The sequence below is a fragment of the Rhineura floridana genome, chromosome 6, assembly GCF_030035675.1.
Source record: "Rhineura floridana isolate rRhiFlo1 chromosome 6, rRhiFlo1.hap2, whole genome shotgun sequence".
Taxonomy (NCBI): domain Eukaryota; kingdom Metazoa; phylum Chordata; class Lepidosauria; order Squamata; family Rhineuridae; genus Rhineura; species Rhineura floridana.
This window is the reverse complement of record NC_084485.1, coordinates 136529468-136549981: the sequence shown is the minus strand read 5'-3', so window position 1 is coordinate 136549981 and position 20514 is coordinate 136529468. Positions and strand designations below refer to the sequence as shown.

Below are 20514 nucleotides of genomic sequence, written 5' to 3'. Positions count from 1 at the left end.
GCCTGCAGCGCTTGAACTGGGAAATGTGCAAGTCAGCTTTCTAGTAAATCTGTTAGTCAGCAACTTATCACTCTGAAGGATTTGTATTACCATAATGACTAAAGAGGACACAAGTTTTAATGTGATAAGTATTATTTTTTCACCTGTCCATCTCCATTTCTCTAATGCCACTAATGCATTTGTTTTTAAAGTAGAGGCCTGGGAAATGTTCTGCTGAGACCTGCTAACCTGGATCTTTGTAAAAAGCAGAGCCTGACAGAAACTATTTCATCACTTCTAACTGTTGTGTGGTGATGGCTCTTCTCTTCCAAAGCCAAGTATAAACAATAAATGCCCTTGCACAGTTGCTCTTGTGCCTTCTAGGACTGCCTTAAACTCTCTGTGTTCTCTCTAAAATGTGCCATTACAGGATGCAATCTAGAATATTGTAGAGCTAGAGAAAATGTATCGCAATAAAGAAATATTTCATAATTGGTTTTAAATAAAAGAAGCCAGTCTGGTGTGTGTTTGTTTTTTAAAAAGACTCTTAAAAACAAAGAATCCTAATTTTTGCAGTGTGTGTCTGCCCTCCTGCCTAAAAACAATGTTTCCTGGATTTACAGATACATAAGTGAACCTCCATTTGAACAGAAGCTTTTCAAAACAACCAAGATGGGTTATGTTGTACTATTTATGGTTTTCAGAGATATCAACAAATTACTAATTTTAGACTCCTGTCTAAAAAGCTACCACTCTCTGTGTGCTGCATGACAGTTCTTTTACATTGTGGGGTGAGTTTTAGTGTATTAAGCTTGCTGATTTATATCTAAAATCCAGTCCTGCCGAGAGCTACTTTACATGTAGGTGTGTCAATCCAGTGAGGGAATATATAGGCCCAAGCAGTAAGCATCAACCCACATCTCCTGCTAGAGGATGAATCCCACAGCTAGTGCAGATGGTGTGTACATGGGTCCTTGCTGATGGGACTGCTTATGCATAACTCTAATTAGAAAATTAATGATCAAGCTGTTGAGTTCCCAAAGCCAAACCATTGGGAAAGGAAGCAGGGGACTGGATTAAGCCCTTCTTACAAAGGTGTAATCACTAGGGCTGATTGGTGTGTAATCACTAGGGCTGCTTTCACACTGCACTTTATTCCATTATTCTGACAATTTCTTACCTGGTAATGTGCGCATTATATTTGCTGTTTCACACGAAGCACAAGCTAGCTCCAGAATTTTAGTGGAATGTAGTGGAAGTTTAGTGCTAATTTCCATGATAAATGATACCAGAAATAATCCATTAGCAAGGACGGGAACCTGGAAGATTGCAGAAGTTGAACGCTAGCTGCAGCTGCTCATGTGACAGGCATCCCAGCATGCAGTGCATTCCTGCCCTTTAGTCGTGTGGTGTTTTTTTTTTGCCTGACGAATGTGCTATCGGCATCAGCGCAGATAGCAGCAGCATTTCCCACACACACCCCTGTCTTGATACAATTAAAACTATTTTAAAAGTCAGATCCTAAAGGGAGAGGGCTTGCATGGTGACAGGATGAGATCTTAGACCTCCTACATAGTGGGGAACAGCGTGCATGGGTGAGGGATGAAAACAAGCTGTGTGAAAGATAGTTGAGCGAAATGCCATTATATTGGCTGGAAAAGTTGCTGTTCCTTAATGCAACAAATACTGCAGTGTGAAAGGAATTTTAGAAATCAGGACAGAAGCACTATCTTTTTAATCTGTTAAACTAACGCAATCAGTCTCGTGTGAAAGCCTGAGTCTTTTTCTAACAGGGATGGTTATCAATATGCTGGTTTACGTATGTAAGGTTTTTCAGCCTGTATAATAGCCTGGTGTAAGCTTTTCATTTGTATCCCACTCTTTTTCTGTGGAGTTCACTATGGCATACTTGGGGTTATCCTCAGAACAACCTTATGATATAGTTTAGGCTGCAAACACAGTACTTGCTCAAGGCCATCCACTGAGCTTTGTGGCTAAGCAGGTATTTAGTTCTTGTGTTTTTTTTTAAAAAAATGTGCCTTTTAATACTTAATTCTCTCCTTCTTCATCTGAAAAGAAAAGCCACCCCCTTTTTAATAAAATGTGCCTTGATTATTTGAAGCTGAGTATTAGTCACAGAAGATCACTTGATGGAAGTGATGAAAGTGCATAAGGTAACAAAAGCAAATGTTTAATGTAGGTTCCACCCTGCATTATAAGGCACAGCAGTTACCATGAGCAATGTTATTAAGAACCATTTAGTTTCCATGGTGATAGGCTTACAGGTAAAAAAGAGAACCTGTCAGTTTTTGAAACAATTACTTTAGTGACCCCTCTGGTGTATGTAAGAGATGTGTGTATAACAGGTTTTTTTCTCAATACCTTAGAACTCTGCAAGTAAGTCACAAAACTAAAAATCTCTGGTTTTTAATTACCAAGTAGACAGTCTCTGTTGCATTCTCATATACAAATACCCTAGGGAATAAGTACATGTTCTCTATTTTTTCAACCAATATATTTCACCTAACATGGCATTTGTAATTACTTATTTGGAAGTCTACATACCATTCACACAGCCTCAAAACGCTGGAAAGATACAATAACCCCAAGGTCTCAATTGTGATAAGAGTTCACATAAATTGTTACTATTGATTAATTGTGAAGAAATCTCCAGTTGTCTCTGTTCAGCCCTGGAGCAGAAAAACTGAAAGAGCAGGTATATGCTGAATTATTTTCCTTTTCTTTGTGGAGACTTTAAAAAAAAATCTATAGAAATGGCCAAAAATTTGCTGCATGATAGGAGACCACAAGCTCTAAACTGCAGGGCAGGAATAAAGTTGAATTTTCTCCAGTACTGTCCATCCCAAGTTGGGATTTCCCATGTTTTAAAATGGATTCCCATCACGGAGAAATTATCCTACCAGTTTACACCACATAATTCTAATCCAAATTGGTAGTGAAAATGAACATGTATGATCAGGTATAGAATACACAGAAATTTAGAAAAGAAAGTATTACAGTAAGCTTTTAAAATTGCAAAAAAAGTTTGCTTTTCTCTTGAAATAATTTTCAGTGTGGCTTGAGCAAAGCATGGGATCGCGTCTCTCTATTAGAAGTAGTATTAATATACTTCAAGCTAAGTTCTCTTTCTCAACTAGACAGCATGGCCAGAACTGGCAGGGATGGTGCTAAATGGACATAGCGGCAAGACCAGCACCAGAATATGCAAGTGTTTTTCCACATGCACCACTGATTAGCATGTACCAAAATGCAGCAAAAGCCCACAAGAGATTGTTCATGGCATGATTTCAGTGCATGGCTACAGACTGTTTGAGTGGTCACTCTCTGAATGACCTTGGACAAGCCATAGTAGTGCTTGTGTAAGGCTTGCTAATTTCCTTCTGTGTAATGTACTACTTCCTTGATAACTCTGCCATCCCCACACTATGTCAAAGGGGAAGATATTGATGTAGAAGGGACCAAGGCCCTTGCAAAGGATTATTATTATTTTTAATGGATTGCCTGAAGTACTTCCCCCACTGTCCCGGTCACCTTATAACAACTTCTAGGTCCCTGGCTAATATTGTGAGCTGAGAAAACATTGATTCAATCTAATCTCTGCTCATGATCATGGCCACTCTCTCTTGGCCTTGGCCACCCTACCTGTATTGTGGGGATAATTATACTGGCCTACCATGCAGGTTGATAGTTAGGATTTCTGGAAGAATGTTTATGAATCATTTTGAACACTCTAAAGCAGCCTTTCCCAACCTTTGGGTCCCCAGATGTTGGTGGACTACAGTTCCTGTCATTCCTGCCATTGGCCATGCTGTCTGGGGCTGATGGGAGCTGTAGTCCAGCAACATCTGCGGACCTAAAGGTTGGGAAAGACTGCAGTCTAAAGCAGTGGTTCTCAAACTTTTCCCCCTGATGATTAGTTGAAAATTTTGGGGTGGGGGGGCATCAGCAGACTTCTTAATATTTTTTTTGTTTTACAATATTTTAATAACCATAGCCTTTTCTTTCTAATGTGATGGATATGCCTGTTTTTGTGAGCAAAGTTTTGTGAAGTAAAACAATCAAGTGCAGGATCAAGTTCAGATATTCTCAACCGCTCTGTAAGTTTCTGTGGACCACTTGAATGGTGTTCATGGACCATAGTTTGAGTACCATATAACACTTTATAGGGATTGTTGGATCACGCTATAGTCTAGTCTGTGCCAGTCACATATGTTTGTTTCATATATGTTTGTTTTTAAGTCTGTTACATCTCCTGTTTACACATTAATCTACGGATCTAAAAACAATACAAAAATTGTATTTAAATACATATGCATCTTACCACAAAATACCTGTTTTAAACATCTCATTGTACATATTTCTAAACATATTTTGTCATAAAATACACACTTTTAATGCATGTAGGTACTTTTTTGTGGACGATATAATCTAGAGAAGTGCAAAATCCAAATGATAACTATATCTTGATCTGTATTTTAATGCCATTTGGCTCAATTTGCTTAAAAATGCAGACCAAATGAAACTCTCCTACATCACTAACCATATAGCAACATATAAAAGCTGAGTAGTTCATGTTAATATTTCCTTGCATAAAATCGGGGAAACAGAATGCACATTTTTTGCCTTGTCATTTCATGCTTATATGGCAGTGACGTAATTCTAATGCTTTTTAAAAAGTATGGTCATACTTCCAAGTTGCTTCTCATAATTATATGCCAGCTAGGCAATCTTCTGGAATGTGACATTCTTCCCAACTGTACTTGTATCAGAAAAACTATTCTTTTCATACTACAGTCACTTAGAAATTAAGCCAATGAATATGTTACTAGGATAAAAGAGAAGGGTAAAAAATAAAACAAAATTATTTCTTTTTTCATGGTTCTGACATGACCAGCATTTCCAGTATACAAGCCTAAAACTTGCTAGTGTATAAAATAGCATAAAAATATTTGTATGCCATTTTACATCAATGCCATTTTTGCTTGTTTTGTACTCTGCAAAAAAAAAATGTAAGAAGATGGTGATGATTGAATTATATCTCTTCCTTCCTCCCAAAGAAACCCAGGGTGACAAAATTTCTAAGGGACTACCCTGGAGTGACTGTTAGTGCTTTAAGAGAATCAGCTATGAGCCATGTTGCACCCAGTTCAAATTTTTCCCCAAACATGAATTTGCTGGGTGATCACAGACAAGCCTATCTCCCTTTCTCTCAGCATCCCCATTATATGCCACTGGGGTATGTACGAATGTGTCTGCCCTCTCAGTCACATACATGGCTGGGGATACCATTTTTAGATGTGAAATGGAGCTTATGGGTGAGAGGAACTTAGCCCTACTATGTCTCTTGTTTTGCCTAGCTATGATCATTTGTTTCAAGCAATTTGCTCCCCAGCCCAGCTCTGATACTGGGAGTGAGCTAGGAAAGAAATTGCTTGAATCATTGAAAAATAGGGAGAGTAGAAGAGAATGCTCAGTTTCATGAAGAAATAGGAACAGTCAAGAGATGGAAATAAAATATATGTGGCTGCCTCATCTCATTTGGTCCTCATGCCTACCTTCTAGCAGAAAACAAATTTTCTGTGCAACTTACTACTCAGAACTGAATTCAGGTATATCTGAGAGATGGCATTTCAAAATGGGAGTTTTAGGAAAGGAAGCCAACAGTTGTTTTTCTTATTCCTGACATTTATAGACAAAGGATGAAACTAGTAACGCATTGGGCAATATCTGTCATACTCTTGAGCAGACCCAGTGAAATTTAATTAAATTAGTAATGATTCCATTGAGTATGACTAGGATATAACATATGGTTTATAACCAAGATAATTATGACTAGTGATGTCTTTATTTAACAAAGTAGAAGCTACAGGCAAGAATCTAGCACATGACTTGATGGCTAATTGTTCTATTGAATAATTGATGCTATTGTACTGCTGTAAGCTTATGTGAGAGCTTGTTAGTTGGAGCAGGAAATTTTTAGAAGTAAAAATGCAAAATTGAGCATGCTTAATTGCACTTAATTCAGTGTTGAATTATGATCAAGGTGTAGAAGAAGAACTTATGGCCCTCCAGATGTTGCAGGATTCCAGCTTCCATCAGCCCCAGCTGGCATGGCAAATGGTCAGGGATGCTGGAAGCTGTAGTCCAGCAATATCTGAAGGGCCACAGTTTACCCAGCCTGGTCTAGGGGATCCAATTATAAACTAAAAATATTTTCCAGTTCCAGGAATTGTATGCTTTGTGGAGTACCAGCAACAAAGATAAAAATAAATTTTTGAAACTTGCACTCTTTACAAAATAATTCTGTGTAATTAAATAATAGTATATACAGTAATTACCATTCTTGTTAAATTGAACTCTTATGAATCTGTCACTGTGAAAATTCGGCAATTAATCATTTGCAAGAGTAGAATTTGACTTTTCTGTTTTTCATTGTTGAATATAGAATACAACAACTTTCACTGTGTGTTACTTTATACTTTTTGCTGTGTAGTATTCTGGTGGGGTGGGGGAATATTTAATTGAATGATATGAATAATGACCATACTGGTTACTATGTTTGGAGGGCTTGTGGTTTATGAAGCTTGAAAAAATTTGTAGCTTAGTTTATAATTCTACAACCCACTGTATTTCTGTGTTGGACTTAACTGACCTCATTTCAGTAGTGCAAATATGTCCCCACATTGGTTCAGTTTTTTAAAATTGAGGGTGACCCATCTTATGCTGTAAAATATGCTCATGTTCATCTTTTGTGGTGATGAAAAGCAACTAGCGCTCATGTTACGCCAGCTACAGCATTATACAGACTTTTTGTGCCTTATCTTGATCTTGACCTTCAAGAATAAATGTTCCCTTGAGGTAATCTTGTGCACGAAAATGCATGCATAGGCATTTATCCATTACAGCTCTTTGATTTGCACATACAGATAAGTTAATGGGTAGGTATCCAAGATTTTTCTACACCTAAAATTATATTTACTCCACCTTTTCTGCAAGGAACTCAAGCTGGCATACATAGTTCTTCCCCCTCCCCATTTTATCCTCACAACAACCCTGTGAGGTAGGTTAGGCTGAGAGATGGTGACTGGCCCAAGATCACCCAGGGAACTTGATGGCTGAATCAGGATTTGAACCATGGTCTCTCAAGACCTAGTCCAACACTCTAACCTCTATACCACACTGCTTCTTTCCACAACATCCCAGGCTATGGTCTGAAGGCACATGAGGCCACCCCCTTGCTGAAGCTAAGCAGGTTTGGGTCTGGTTAGTGCCCGGATGGGAGACCGCCTGGGAACCACATGTATGCCACCTTGGGTTCTATGGGGAAAGAAAGGCAGGGTATAAATGTAACAAATAAAGTCATAAATTAGTGAGCATTATTGAAGGTCCCCATAGTTTTTGACTGCCTTTACTCAGGTTTGCAAATGTGAACTCCTGAATGAACAAATTTTCCAGAGTTCACTTTATTTACAGAGCCTAACAGAACAAACTTTCTTTCCTTGGCATCTGTCTTACTTCAATCCTTGCTTCCCTCTCTAAGGAGGGCTTTGTAAAAGTGGGGGGCAAGCAAACTCCATGAGATTTCTGCTGTTTGCATTTGTTGTTGTTGTTGTTGTTTACAAAGCCATACTGGTTTCTGGTAAGAATGCCATAGCTTCGAGGAAAATAGCAGGAGTACAGGCAGCTGCCTCATACCGAGGCAGACCCATTAGTCCATCTAGCTCAGTGCTGTCTACATTGACTGCCAGTGGCTCTCCAGCACTGCAGACAGGATTATCTCCTAGCCCTACTTGGAGATACTGAGGATTGAACCTTGGACCTTCTGCGTGCAAAATAGATACTGTGCCACTGAGCTATGGCCCTTTTCCTAGAGTCCTATTTTGTCCTATTTCTCAAGAAAGTAAATAACTGGCGACTTACCATATAGTAGTGTTACATGTATCTTTCCTTTTTTTACTTGAGTGCACCTAGCTTTATTCTAGGGAGAAAGCAATTAGCGAGGAAAGGAACCACTTAACAAGCTATTCCACCAGCACTGACCAACCAAATGGCAAAGAGCATTACACCATGTCTCTCCTGGATTTCTGATCAGATGCAGAAGTGTGGCAAGATGCTGCTGCCAAGTGATGAAGAGTATGCTGGCAACAAGCTTGCCAAGTTGTTATGCACATCATGCTAAGGTAACATTCGATCAATTGCCAGTGCATTTGCACTGTGCCAGTCTCCCAGTAAACAGCTGCAACACAACTGACTAAACCACACCATTGTGTTCTAGTGTTGAAGCTGGAGGTGATGCAGGTTTCTGGCAAGGAACTGGAGCAATGTCAGAATCCCCATCAGTGCTCAGGCATAAGAGCAAGTTCAACCTATGATTTTATAGAAGATAGTAATTAGCAGATGGCCCACTACAGCTTGTTGCTTTGCAGTAAGTCATGTGGCTTTTTGCCCTATAGTTCAGCAGTGGCTAACAGGTGACCTTCCAGATGTTGTTGAACTCCAACTCCTAGCCAACGATCAGGGTTAGGAGTTGGAATGTAACAATATCTGGAGTACCACAGGTTAACCATCCTTACCTGACATCCCTTAAGCTTCAGGTTCAAGATCGCTTGCAAGTTCTAGTCACAACAATAGTTTAGTGTTATATGGCCAGATCTTTTTCTCTTTTAAGGCTAGGCCATATACATTATTTTTGGTGTAGATGCAGTATGTAACTGTAGTCTTTTAGGAAACTGAGGAATCTTTTTCTCAGTGATTATGACTATATTTGTAGCAGTGTTATTTTAGGCAAAATGATACAAAGATAAATAAAAACAAAATGAAATTTCAGATGCCTGAGGTTTATGTAGTTTGTATAGAATGCTACAGTTGCAGGGTGTTGTTTTTTTTAAAAAAAACAACTTTAAATGTCAGACATAAAATAATCCATTAGATATTTTGCCCTGAAATTATATAAACAACCAAATGTTTAAAATGTTATTGTAAAAATCTGATTAACAGTAACCTGCAAATCATAGTATATGTTCTGTGATCCCTCTCCTGTGCAGGAGAGTTTGGATTGCCTTGACCTGATGAGTATTGTCTTGTTTTGAAATTAAGCCTTCAGAGTTAATATATTAATATTTTAAATATAAATTTATTTTTACCATGTGTGTGTTTCAGGGAAGACTGGGCAAATATTTGCTGTGTGTATACCACAAGTAAAACTGGGCAAATGTTTTGTGCAAAATGATCTCATTCCCAAATAGCATGAGGCAACAAGGAAGCATTAGCTATGGTGCTTGAAAATAATTGTTCTTCAGGACTCAGTAAGCTTCTTACCATGCAGACCTAAATCTCTAGCATGACTGAAGCTTCTGGAATTCACACAAAGCAAGCAGTAATTACAGGAGATTTTGGAGATTATCTGACAGATCAAGTCAAACCTAACTACAAAAAGCGCAATTGCAGCTTTGTGTTTGTTTGTTTTTTAAAAATAATACTTTCAAATTCCATATTTAGAAGCTGAAACATGCCATAATTCATGGTGGGAGGAAAGGTTGAGCAGAGGGGTGCATTCCATCCTTTTGCTCTTGCTTTCAGAGAATCCACAGGTTTCGAAAGAAGCTGTGTGCACATAAATTCAGCTTGTAAAAATCGGTGATCTAAATCGTGGTGGGGAACCTGTGGCCCTTCAGATGTTGTAGACTCCAACACCATCAACCTCAGCCAGCAAGGGCAATGGTCAGGGAAGGTGGGAGTTGTAAACATCTGGAGGGCCCCGTTCTTTTATGAACTCTGTCTAAGGAGACCAAGTGCCTAGAGACCTGCTTGCAATACCTCATTTGTTGGGGCCACAGAATCCCCAGGCCCTCTGGAATAGATGCAGTGGCTGTACCACCTGTGTCGGGATGCGGAATTGGGGTCCCGGGGATTTAGAGTCAGAAGACGAGGGGGAGGGGAGCCCCCTGTCATACTTGAGCGAAGGAGAAGGAGAGGAATGTCCAGAGATAGGGTTGCCCAGCAACGGAGATCCTGGGAGCGCCAGAGTCTCGGAGCCAACCTTGAAAGTTCACACGCCTCCCCCTCCGCCCGGACCTCCCCTTACGCCCATACCGGAGTCGGAATCTTCAGAAGGGGAGGGGCCGGCGCTTCCCCCCTCACCGTGTACTCGACGACGAGTGAAGAGACAAGAAAGGGGGAGGGGGAGACAGGTGGCCCCTGAGGGTGGATTGAGGCGGAGTGAAAGGCTTCGTGCCCGTTTGGGTCCTACTTAAGAGTTGGGCAGGAAAGTGCACTTCGCTCTGTCAACTATCTTTCCATGTCGCAGGATCTGTAAGTCAGTGGCGCTTTATGAGAAGGCGCAGCGTTTGTGTGGATGTCACTCTAATAAAAACTGAATTGCTTTCACCCACTGGTCTGGTTCCTCAGTCTCATCCTGGACCTGACAGCTTGACAGAGCCACCTAAATCAGTCTCAACGCTCTCTCCACGGGACGAGGACAAGATGTCAAAGGGAGCGGAGGGGGGAACAAATCCCACTTCTGAGACGGAAGAAGTGAGACTCTTGAGGACTAATGTGGCTGATTTACAGATGGATGTTCAATCCTTGCTGGCAGCAGTCAAGGCACTGAAAACGGATAATCAGGCCTTGAAAGCCACGATCGATCGGATGCGAACTGCCCCTCCAGCCGCTGCAGTAAAGGTGCCCATTGGATTACCCCCAAAGTATGCAGGACAAAGTGATCAGTTGGCAACCTTCGTGGCTCAATGTGAACTATACTTGGATGTCAGGAATGCAGAATTTCCGGGTGATGGGGCTAAAGTGGCATTCGTGATCAGCCTCCTGGAGGGAGAAGCTGCAAAGTGGGTGACTCCGTTTCTGGTGAGAAAGGATGCTGTCCTAGGAAGGTACAGAGGATTCATACAAGAAATGACCGAGATGTTTCAAGACCCGCAAAGAGCGGAAACTGTAGCGCGGCAGTTAGGCGCTCTGAAACAAAAAAAAGGAACTGTTTCCGAGTATACTAATGCGTTTAAAATTTTATCCCAAGAGACTGGCTATAATGAGGCAGCCCTGATGTTCATGTACCGGAGCGGACTGAATGCGGAGATCCTGGATGAACTGGCCAGGACCGCCCCCCCCACCGACCTGCCAGAACTTATTCGGCTGTGCCTGCAGATCGATCACCGACTGGAGGGGAGACGCCTGGAGAAGAGACAGGAGCCCCCTAGATACTCTGCCTCGGCGCCTTGCAGCAAGAATCCCTCCACTTCGGGAACGACGGGTAGCGCGACCGAAGGGCGGGGGGGCAGACCAAGGCTGTCGGAAGAAGAGAAAGAGAGACGACGCCGAGAACGCTTATGTTTCTATTGTTCCAAACCGGGTCATATGGCCAGAGACTGTGGGCTAAAGAAGGGGAAGACGGAGCCGTCGGAAAACTAGAACACCCAGTCCACGTGAAGGCCGGTGGGCTGGGGGCAGCATTGTACAAAGGCCCCCCGATGACCCAGCCTCCCTCCAAAGGAGTGCTGGTTCTACCTGTGCAGATTACAACTGCCAGAGGAGTGATGTTCAACTCTATTGCCTTAATCGACAGTGGAGCCTCCACCAACTTCATCGACGCAAAGCTGGCCAAGCGTTATGGCATCTCTAGCTGGACACTGGACACCCCCCTTTCCATGGAGACCATTGACGGGAGACCCCTGAAGTCAGGGGGGGTAACGCAAGCCACAGAGGAATTGAAGCTTCAAATTCCCGGGCATGAAGAGCTCATCTCACTGTACATGTCAGATCTTTCAAGCTTTGAGGTGATTCTGGGGATGCCCTGGCTCGCCATGCACCAGCCTAAAATAAGTTGGAAGGAGGCGGTGGTGTGGTTCACATCTCAGTACTGTCAGGAGAACTGCCAACCAGAAGGAATCAAGAACACCTTAGCGAGAGCCATACAAGAGGGCATGCCAGCGATGCTCCCTTCAAAGTATGAGGAATTCCAAGATGTGTTTGACGAAAAGGAAACGGAAACCTTACCCCCCCACCGTCCTTACGACTGTACGATCGATCTTGTGCCAGGGGCCAGCATACCGTCGGGAAGGATTTACTCGCTCACAGAGACTGAAAGGGTGGCTCTGAAAGAGTTCTTGGAAAAGAACCTGAAGCGAGGATTCATTCACCCGTCACAGTCTCCGGCCGGGGCGCCTTTGTTGTTCGTGAAGAAGAAGGGGGGGGAGCTCAGGCCGTGTAATGATTACCGTGCACTGAATCAGATCACCACCCCTAACAGCTACCCACTGCCTTTAATCTCAGAGTTGCTAGATCGGCTACGTTCAGCCAAGATTTTCACGAAGTTGGACTTGCGGGGAGCCTACAATCTAATCAGAATGAAGGAGGGACATGAATGGAAAACGGGGTTCCTCACGTGTTACGGTCAATTTGAATACCTTGTCATGCCGTTCGGGCTTTCGGGAAGTCCAGGAATTTTCCAAAAATTCATGAACGATGTATTTAGAGACTTACTGGACACGTATGTAATCTGTTACTTAGATGATACCCTGGTGTTTTCGGAGAATCAAGAGGATCACGACCGACACGTAAGAACCGTGTTAAAGAGACTGAGAGAAAACCACCTGTATGCTAAGTTGGAGAAATGTGGGTTTGACCTCGAGTCTTTGGACTTCCTAGGGTATCGAATCTCAGCGGGAGAAGTGGAGATGGACCCAGGGAAAGTGAGTTGCATAAAGGACTGGGGGCAACCCATCACAAAAAAGGATGTGCAACGGTTTCTAGGGTTTGCTAACTTTTACAGGAAATTCATCCCGGGGTTTTCCAAACTAACGGCTCCCCTGACCGACTGTTTAAGGGGAAAGAAAAAGTTCCAATGGATGGAGCACGCTACGAAGGCTTTTGAGGAGTTAAAAGAGAAATTCGCTACCGAACCCATTTTGCGCTTCGCTGATCCGAACCGTCCCTTCATAGTGGAAGCTGATGCCTCGGACTTTGCCATCGGGGGGGTTTTGCTACAAGGAGATCCTGAGGGAAAGGAGTTGTACCCCTGCGCATACTTCTCTAGAAAGTTAAAGCCTGCAGAGAAGAACTACACGGTCTGGGAGAAGGAGTTACTGGCCATTAAGGACTCTTTCGAGAACTGGAGGCAGTATTTGGAGGGAGCCTCCCATCAAATTGAAGTGCGTTCCGACCACAAGAACCTGGAAAGTCTGCAAACGGCCAGGAAGCTGAACCAGAGGCAGATCAGATGGTCCCAGTTCTTCGCCAGGTTCAACTTCAGGATTACGTATCACGCCCAAGCCAAGAATCAGAGAGCCGATGCCTTGTCCAGGCAGCCGCAATTTAAGGAGAGTGAGCCCCAGGACCAGCCACAGTACGTGATCCTGCTGGAGAAATTAACACTAGGATCATGCCAACCTTCATGGGAGGAAGAGCTCAAAAGAGCGCAACGGGAAGGGACGGGCATGCAGCAGTACATTCACGAGGCGGGGCAGGATCCAGACTCAGAGGTGAATTTCTACTGGCGAGATGGGTTGTTGTGGTTTAAAACGGCCAGGGTCGTGCCAGAGGGAGACTTAAGACTCAAAATTCTACGCCAGTGCCATGACTCTGTCACTGCAGGACACTTTGGGATTTACAAAACCATTCAGAATATAGCTAAAGACTTTTGGTGGCCGAAGATGCGCCGGGACGTTGAGGACTATGTGAAATCCTGTTCGGTTTGTATGCGAGCTAAACATCAAACGGGAAAACCGGCAGGGCTGTTACAACCGTTAAAGGTCCCCAGTGAGCCTTGGAAGGACCTTTCCATGGACTTTATAACTGATCTACCAAAGTCACAAGGGATGACTGCCGTTCTAGTCGTGGTAGATCTACTTACCAAGATGGCACATTTTCTCCCTTGCCCGGGGCCCTTAGAAGCTAAAGAAACGGCCAAATTATTCATCAAGGAGGTTTACCGGTTGCATGGATTGCCCAACAGTGTAGTCTCGGACCGAGGGACTCAGTTTACGGCTAAGTTTTGGAGGGCGCTCTGGAAGCAGCTGCAGACGGAGTTAAAACTCTCGTCTGCCCATCACCCCCAGACAGACGGTCAGACGGAACGCTTGAATGCCGTTTTGGAGAAATATTTACGCTGTTACGTTTCTTACCAACAAACTGACTGGACTTCGTATTTACATTTTGCAGAGTTTGCCTACAACAACGCCTTACACTCCAGCACTCAGCAAACACCGTTCTTCGCAAATTATGGATTTCATCCTAAAGCCTTTCCTAGCAGTTCGGAGGGAGTGTTGGTGCCCGCCACTGAAGAATTTCTACAGGAGTTACAAGCCATCCAACAGACCCTGAAACAACAACTGGACGAAGCCAAGACGGAGTACAAGCGAGTTGCCGATTTACACCGGAGAGAAGCCCCCCCCCTTCAAGCAGGAGACCAGGTATGGTTGTCCACTCGATTCCTCCCAATGCCAGGCAAATGCAGAAAACTGCAAGATAAGAGGGTGGGGCCTTTTGAAATAGAGACTCAAATTAATCCGGTGGCGTACCGGCTGAAGTTACCCGATTCATTCAAAGTACACCCTGTGTTTCATCGATCTCTGCTCACCAAAGCAGCCCCCCCCCCAGTGAGTTGTGGCCAGTGGAACCTCCAGGGGCTCCGATCAGGGTAAATGAGCAGACGGAGTACGAAGTTGAGGACATCTTGGACTCCCGAATAAGACGCAAGAAATTGCAGTATTTGATCCATTGGAAAGGGTACGGGTCTGCAGATAGGAGTTGGGAAAATGAAGTTGATGTGCACGCTCCAGAGTTAGTGAAACGGTTTCATGAGTTATTTCCCCACCGTCCCAAGCCAGTTAGGGGGGGGGGCTCAGCCTGGAAGAGGGGATGATGTCGGGACGCGGAATTGGGGTCCCGGGGATTTAGAGTCAGAAGACGAGGGGGAGGGGAGCCCCCTGTCAGACTTGAGCGAAGGAGAAGGAGAGGAATGTCCAGAAATAGGGTTGCCCAGCAACGGAGATCCTGGGAGCGCCAGAGTCTCGGAGCCAACCTTGAAAGTTCACACGCCTCCCCCTCCGCCCGGACCTCCCCTTACGCCCATACCGGAGTCGGAATCTTCAGAAGGGGAGGGGCCGGCGCTTCCCCCCTCACCGTGTACTCGACGACGAGTGAAGAGACAAGAAAGGGGGAGGGGGAGACAGGTGGCCCCTGAGGGTGGATTGAGGCGGAGTGAAAGGCTTCGCGCCCGTTTGGGTCCTACTTAAGAGTTGGGCGGGAAAGTGCACTTCGCTCTGTCAACTATCTTTCCATGTCGCAGGATCTGTAAGTCAGTGGCGCTTTATGAGAAGGCGCAGCGTTTGTGTGGATGTCACTCTAATAAAAACTGAATTGCTTTCACCCACTGGTCTGGTTCCTCAGTCTCATCCTGGACCTGACAACCTGCCAGTTTATGGAGGGTCTGATAGGGATCTTCTGTAGAGATCTGGAGAGGAGGTGGAGAAATGAAAGGTACTCTGCCTCATTGCTACATGGAGGCCACTTTATGTGTCAACTCCTAGATTCCAGATATATTAAAATTAAGCTATTTGTTTTATAAGACTTCTGTTTTGACTAAGTAAATCCCTAAGAAAAATAACATTACTGTGTCATAGCATATACAGTTTTTGAGTTACCAGTAGAAAGAATTCTTTACCTCATGTTGGCAATTGGTGTTTAGATGGCAACAATAGCAAGGGTACTGTCTACTAACTTTGATTGGCAAATCAAACCTTTGTAGGCAGTGCTTCCTGTAGCTTTTTTTTAATCTTCAGTGGAAAGCTAACCATAGCAAAAGTGGGGAACCTCTTGGCCCACAAAGCCATTTCCCCTAAACCACACCCACATGTCCATCAGCTGACACCCCTGGTAATGCCAAATGATGGGCAGGATGTTCTTTAAAAGTTTGCCTTGCACTGATTCTTCAACTTCTGGAAAGGCTCAGCATGGGGTGAGCTTTAAAAAAAAACGGGTCTGCACAGTGAAAGCTAGAAGACCCAGTTTTTTTCTTCATTGCTGCATGATAGAGCAGTGCCTGCAGAGCTGATGTCTGCAAGCATGTCATCACCTCTGACAGGAATTACTCAATCGCACAGCAGTTAAAAAACAGGCGCTTGTTTTTCAGCTCTCTTTGAAGTAGTCTCCCCGCTAAGGATTTCTGGAGCACTTGCTTTAAGACAGTCTTCACGCTTCTGTATTCAGATGGGAGTGCAGGGACTGTCTTAAAGCAAGTGCTGTTTAAAGCAGTTTCCTTCCCCCCTTAAAGTTTGCTCCAGCAATATTTAAAGGGTGGGAGACTGCTTCAAAAAGTGCTGTGAAACAAGCACCTGTTTCTGATTACAGAGCTTGAAATAAGGGATGTGGGGAGGCCTGGTAAGCCTACCCTGCGCTGGTCCATTCAACTTCCAAAATGGAGGTTGAATCAGTGAGGGGCAGGCTTTGCAAGTGCAAGGGATTTTGGCATGTAGGGGAGGCAGTTCCCTGTCAATCATATGATGTCATTGTGACACCATGTGATTGGCAGGTGGATTGCCCACTCACCTGTCAAAGTTGGCCCGCAGGGTGGGGCCAGATAAGAAACTGGCTCCCAGAGCCAAAAATGTTCCTCACCTCTGAGCTAAAGGAAGCACAAAGCATTTCACTTGAAGCTGCTGAGAGTTAAAGTCTCCAAGGGACTCTGTTGGGAACTGCCAAACCCAGCTGTAGGAAGCCAGCAATTTTGCAATTGCTACAGCAAGCCTTAGTAACAACTTTAAAGAAGTTGGAATGGATTGCATATGCAGTGTCCTTTTCTTCTTTTCCTTACCTTCTACTGGCAGTTTTCCCTCCTGAGAGCAGCACAAAAGAAGAAAGTGTGGGAGGCTGTCCCTTGGGTGCTTCAAGAGAGACAATCCTCCCTCCCCACTCCCACAGCAGGCCAAATCTCTGTAGCCAGGGTAGGATCCTACCGGTCTGTTCCAGGGGGTCAGCCAGAATAGGAGTTGAAACACTAATCTCCTTCTTTCAAAGCCGTCTTTCTTACAGGAGCTATCAGTGCAGGACTGGTGGGTGAGGCCTGAGATAGCCAGTGAGAGAGGAGCTTAGAGGGAATTAGGGGGAAAGAAGGGGAGATAGAGCAAGAGAGAATTGGGAGACTCAGAGGGGGGGGAGAAAAATGGGAAGATGGAGTGGTTTGCAGAGGGAAAATATTAGAAATTAAATAATTTAGAAGAAATATATCTGCTTTGGGGTTATTTATTTATTTGCTGCATTTCTATTCCATCTCCTCTGAGGAGCTCAAGGCAGTATTGTAAGGTTCCTCTGCCATTTTATCTTCACAGCAATCTGTGTGGTACACTGAGCCATAGTGACTGGTCCAAGGTCACAGAGTAAGATTTGTTGTTGAGTGGGGATTTAAACCCAGGTCTCCCCAGTCCTAGTACAACAATCTAATCACTACACCACTTAAAGGGTGTAATAAAGGGTTCTCATAAAGACTATTGAGAATTTGGGATGTTCAAAGTGCTATTTTAATGCTAAATACCAAATGATATGACTGCTCCTGACCAGGCTCTTCCAGAGGTAGACACTGGGAAAGGATTTGTATTGGTGCTCTTTGCTAAATTATTTTTGGTAGATCTTAGGGTCTTTTATTTTTCTGATTCTAGATATGCTTCCAGTTTCTTAAAATATCTTATTTAAAACCATCCATTTTGCCCTTGCAGAAATTATATATTTTTGTCTTTATGCGTAAGTGTGTGACTTTCTACAGATAAGCATCTACTTAAGGAAAATAAAATACTTTTAATTTAGTTTTTACAGACAAGTAGTTTCAAAATACCTCTGATAACTTCTCTTTGCAGAGTGCTCATTTGGCTATGATTGATACCCTTATGATGGCCTATACCGTAGAGATGATCAGTGTTGAAAAGGTCATTGCATGTGTACAGCAGTATTCTTCCTTTTTCCAAGCTACGGATCTGCCCTATGACATAGAAGATGCTGTCATGTTCTGGATAAATAAGGTAAGACATACTACAAATACACTTTTAATTTACATAGGATGTTTATTTTCCTCAGGTGATTATGCAAATCTGCTACTGTAGCACTTCACTAAAATCAGTTTGTTTTACTGCATAGTTAATAACTATAACTCTGTTTACATGGAAAACAATTCATGGGCTCATGGGCTGCTTCATTTTCAATTTGTAGTTTAAGCACCAGCCATGGATTTCCATGACATCTGAATTGGGAACCTGTGGTTTGTACTTGGCCCTTCCAACCAGAAATGGAAACCACAGCTTTGTTGATTTCCAGTTCCAGTCTGGAGCGCAAGCACTAACCATGCTTTACTGATTTACTGAGAAAGTTGTACTTACTATTAAATTAAAAAAGGAAGCTGCATGATAGAGGAGGAGGGAGTATGCAAGCCCATGGCTTATTTTCAGTCCTCCAAACCATAGCTTGGAGGCTCATTTTAACTGAGTTAGTTTATTATGTAAAGATAATGCTGTTAAGAAAAAGTGTTCTAAAGGCATTGCTTTGTTAAGATTCTTGTGGAACAATGATTTCCCCACTGTTGCATAAATTGGCTGCATTTGTATGCCATGCTAAAACATTTTAGAGCTATGTGCACAAGCAGGAAGGGTCTGCTGTCTCATGTGCTCCCCCATCTCTTCCTGCCCTTGCACTGCTGGGAGGAGGACCTTGGCAGAGTTTATTTTCGTTTTCCATGTAACCTGACTTATTGTTCCATCCAAACCATTAAAATAACCTCTGTTTACTTTAACAAGTCAGCTTCATAAACCATGACTTAAAGTTGGCTTGTTTAAAAAAATCACTGGTCAGTTTCTAAATCACGATTCTTACCTCTATGGATGGTAAACAGTAAAATTTGGAAATAATGTTTTACATATTTAATAAGTTACATATTAATCACTGCTACCACTGGGTGTATCAGCTGGAATTCCATACATGGGACAGCCACTGAGAATGCTCATCTCTGCCCTTCTTATTCTGGCATGGTACCAAGGTAGTTTGATTGATGATTGGCTGTTGAGGGCATCTTGAAGACCTGCTCAGAAGCCTGCTTATCTTCTAAGGTTCATGTATATAGTTTAAATGCTGGGGAAAAGAAAAAAGAAGTGCCCTTAAAACAGGTTGAGAGTAGTGCATTGTACTGTATATTCTTTTTATAAAAATCTAACTGCGCTGTCTTGAACATATCCATAATTTATTGTATAATAAAATTATATAATAAGACGTTTACAAAAAAAGCATACTAAATAAGTTGTCACTTTCAGCTCAGGAAGAAAGTTAAATTCATTGAAGGCTATATTGTTTGTCATTTAGGTAAATGAGCACTTAAAAGACATCATGGAGCAGGAGCAAAAACTAAAAGAACAAAATAGCGTGGAAACTCCAGGAGGTCAAAAGGTATGCCTGAGAAATACACCAGCGTAATCAAACATCAACTGCAATGAAAAACTTTCCTTTTTTGAAATATATTGGCCTGCAATTGTAAAATTGCTCTTTAATGGAGCCTTAAACACCAGAATTTCATTAGACTTCTTTGGAGTGCCTGGTTCTATTTTGGTGATGATATACCAGGGGAAATTCTGGGAGAGTTTTGCATTTGGTACAAAGTAGCCACAGAACACTGCCAATTCTCATTCTATGGAAAACAGTGTAGGGGGAGGTGAAATCATTTGGGGGGTTTTTTGTGTGTGGTATGGATTCAACTCAGCATGTTTCCCAAATGAGAGTAGAATGTAGCATATTAAAAATGGTCACCCTCTACATTCCCAGATTTTAGCCTATCCCTAAAGCCTAATATACAGTAGTTAGACCATTGTAATAGTGTGCTAAAACCAATGAGCACAGAGGCTGACATTTGTCAACAAGAGTCATAACATCCCTTTCAGGAAACCCTGATGGGACTGGAACTTGGTGTGGGCTTGATGTTTTTTTGGAAGTGGTTGAGTACTTATGTAGTCACGTGATCTGACCCTATAGACAACTTTTATTGGCATAATCAATCATTTCTGTAATGGGAACTTTTGTTCCAGTGCAAATAGCAGCTTCATCAGGAACAACTTTCATCAAGACCACTGCGGGGGGGGGAAGGGTTAAACTCTCCTTTCTACATCTGCTGCAATCCTGATAATTATGAACCCCCTCCTGTAGCAACTACTATTTGCATTATTTAAAATGTTCATATTTAATTCAAAGATGCATTTAACATTGCATCTACTTTTGACTGAAGTAGGCTCTTTCTTAGAAAAGTTTTGTCACAATAAAGTGATGAGCTTTTAAGATGCTAGAGCAGTTTATTTATCCAAAATAGATAAACTGATGTATTTTTATTAATGGTGGGATAAAGGTGGTCCATTTAAAAGATTTCCTTGCCAAACCTACTTTTAGATTGGTCTAGGTTATTACTGTTGTACATCTTCTCTCTGAAACTGGTGAAAGAAATGGAAATGGGAGGTTGTAGGTGAAGGAAAGCTATAGGTGGTG

The 20514-nt window shown here is 42.8% G+C and overlaps 1 protein-coding gene across 3 annotated transcripts in view; it reads left to right on the top strand.

Annotated features, from left to right (window-relative positions):
• Positions 1-20514, top strand: part of CAMSAP2 (calmodulin regulated spectrin associated protein family member 2) — a 123136-nt gene that overhangs the window by 39466 nt on the left and 63156 nt on the right. For all 3 annotated transcript variants that reach the window (XM_061633922.1, XM_061633921.1, XM_061633923.1), the window contains 2 exons: positions 17859-18020; positions 19348-19431. In XM_061633922.1, the coding sequence (XP_061489906.1) occupies positions 17859-18020; positions 19348-19431 (246 nt within the window). The remainder of the gene's footprint in view (positions 1-17858; positions 18021-19347; positions 19432-20514) is intronic.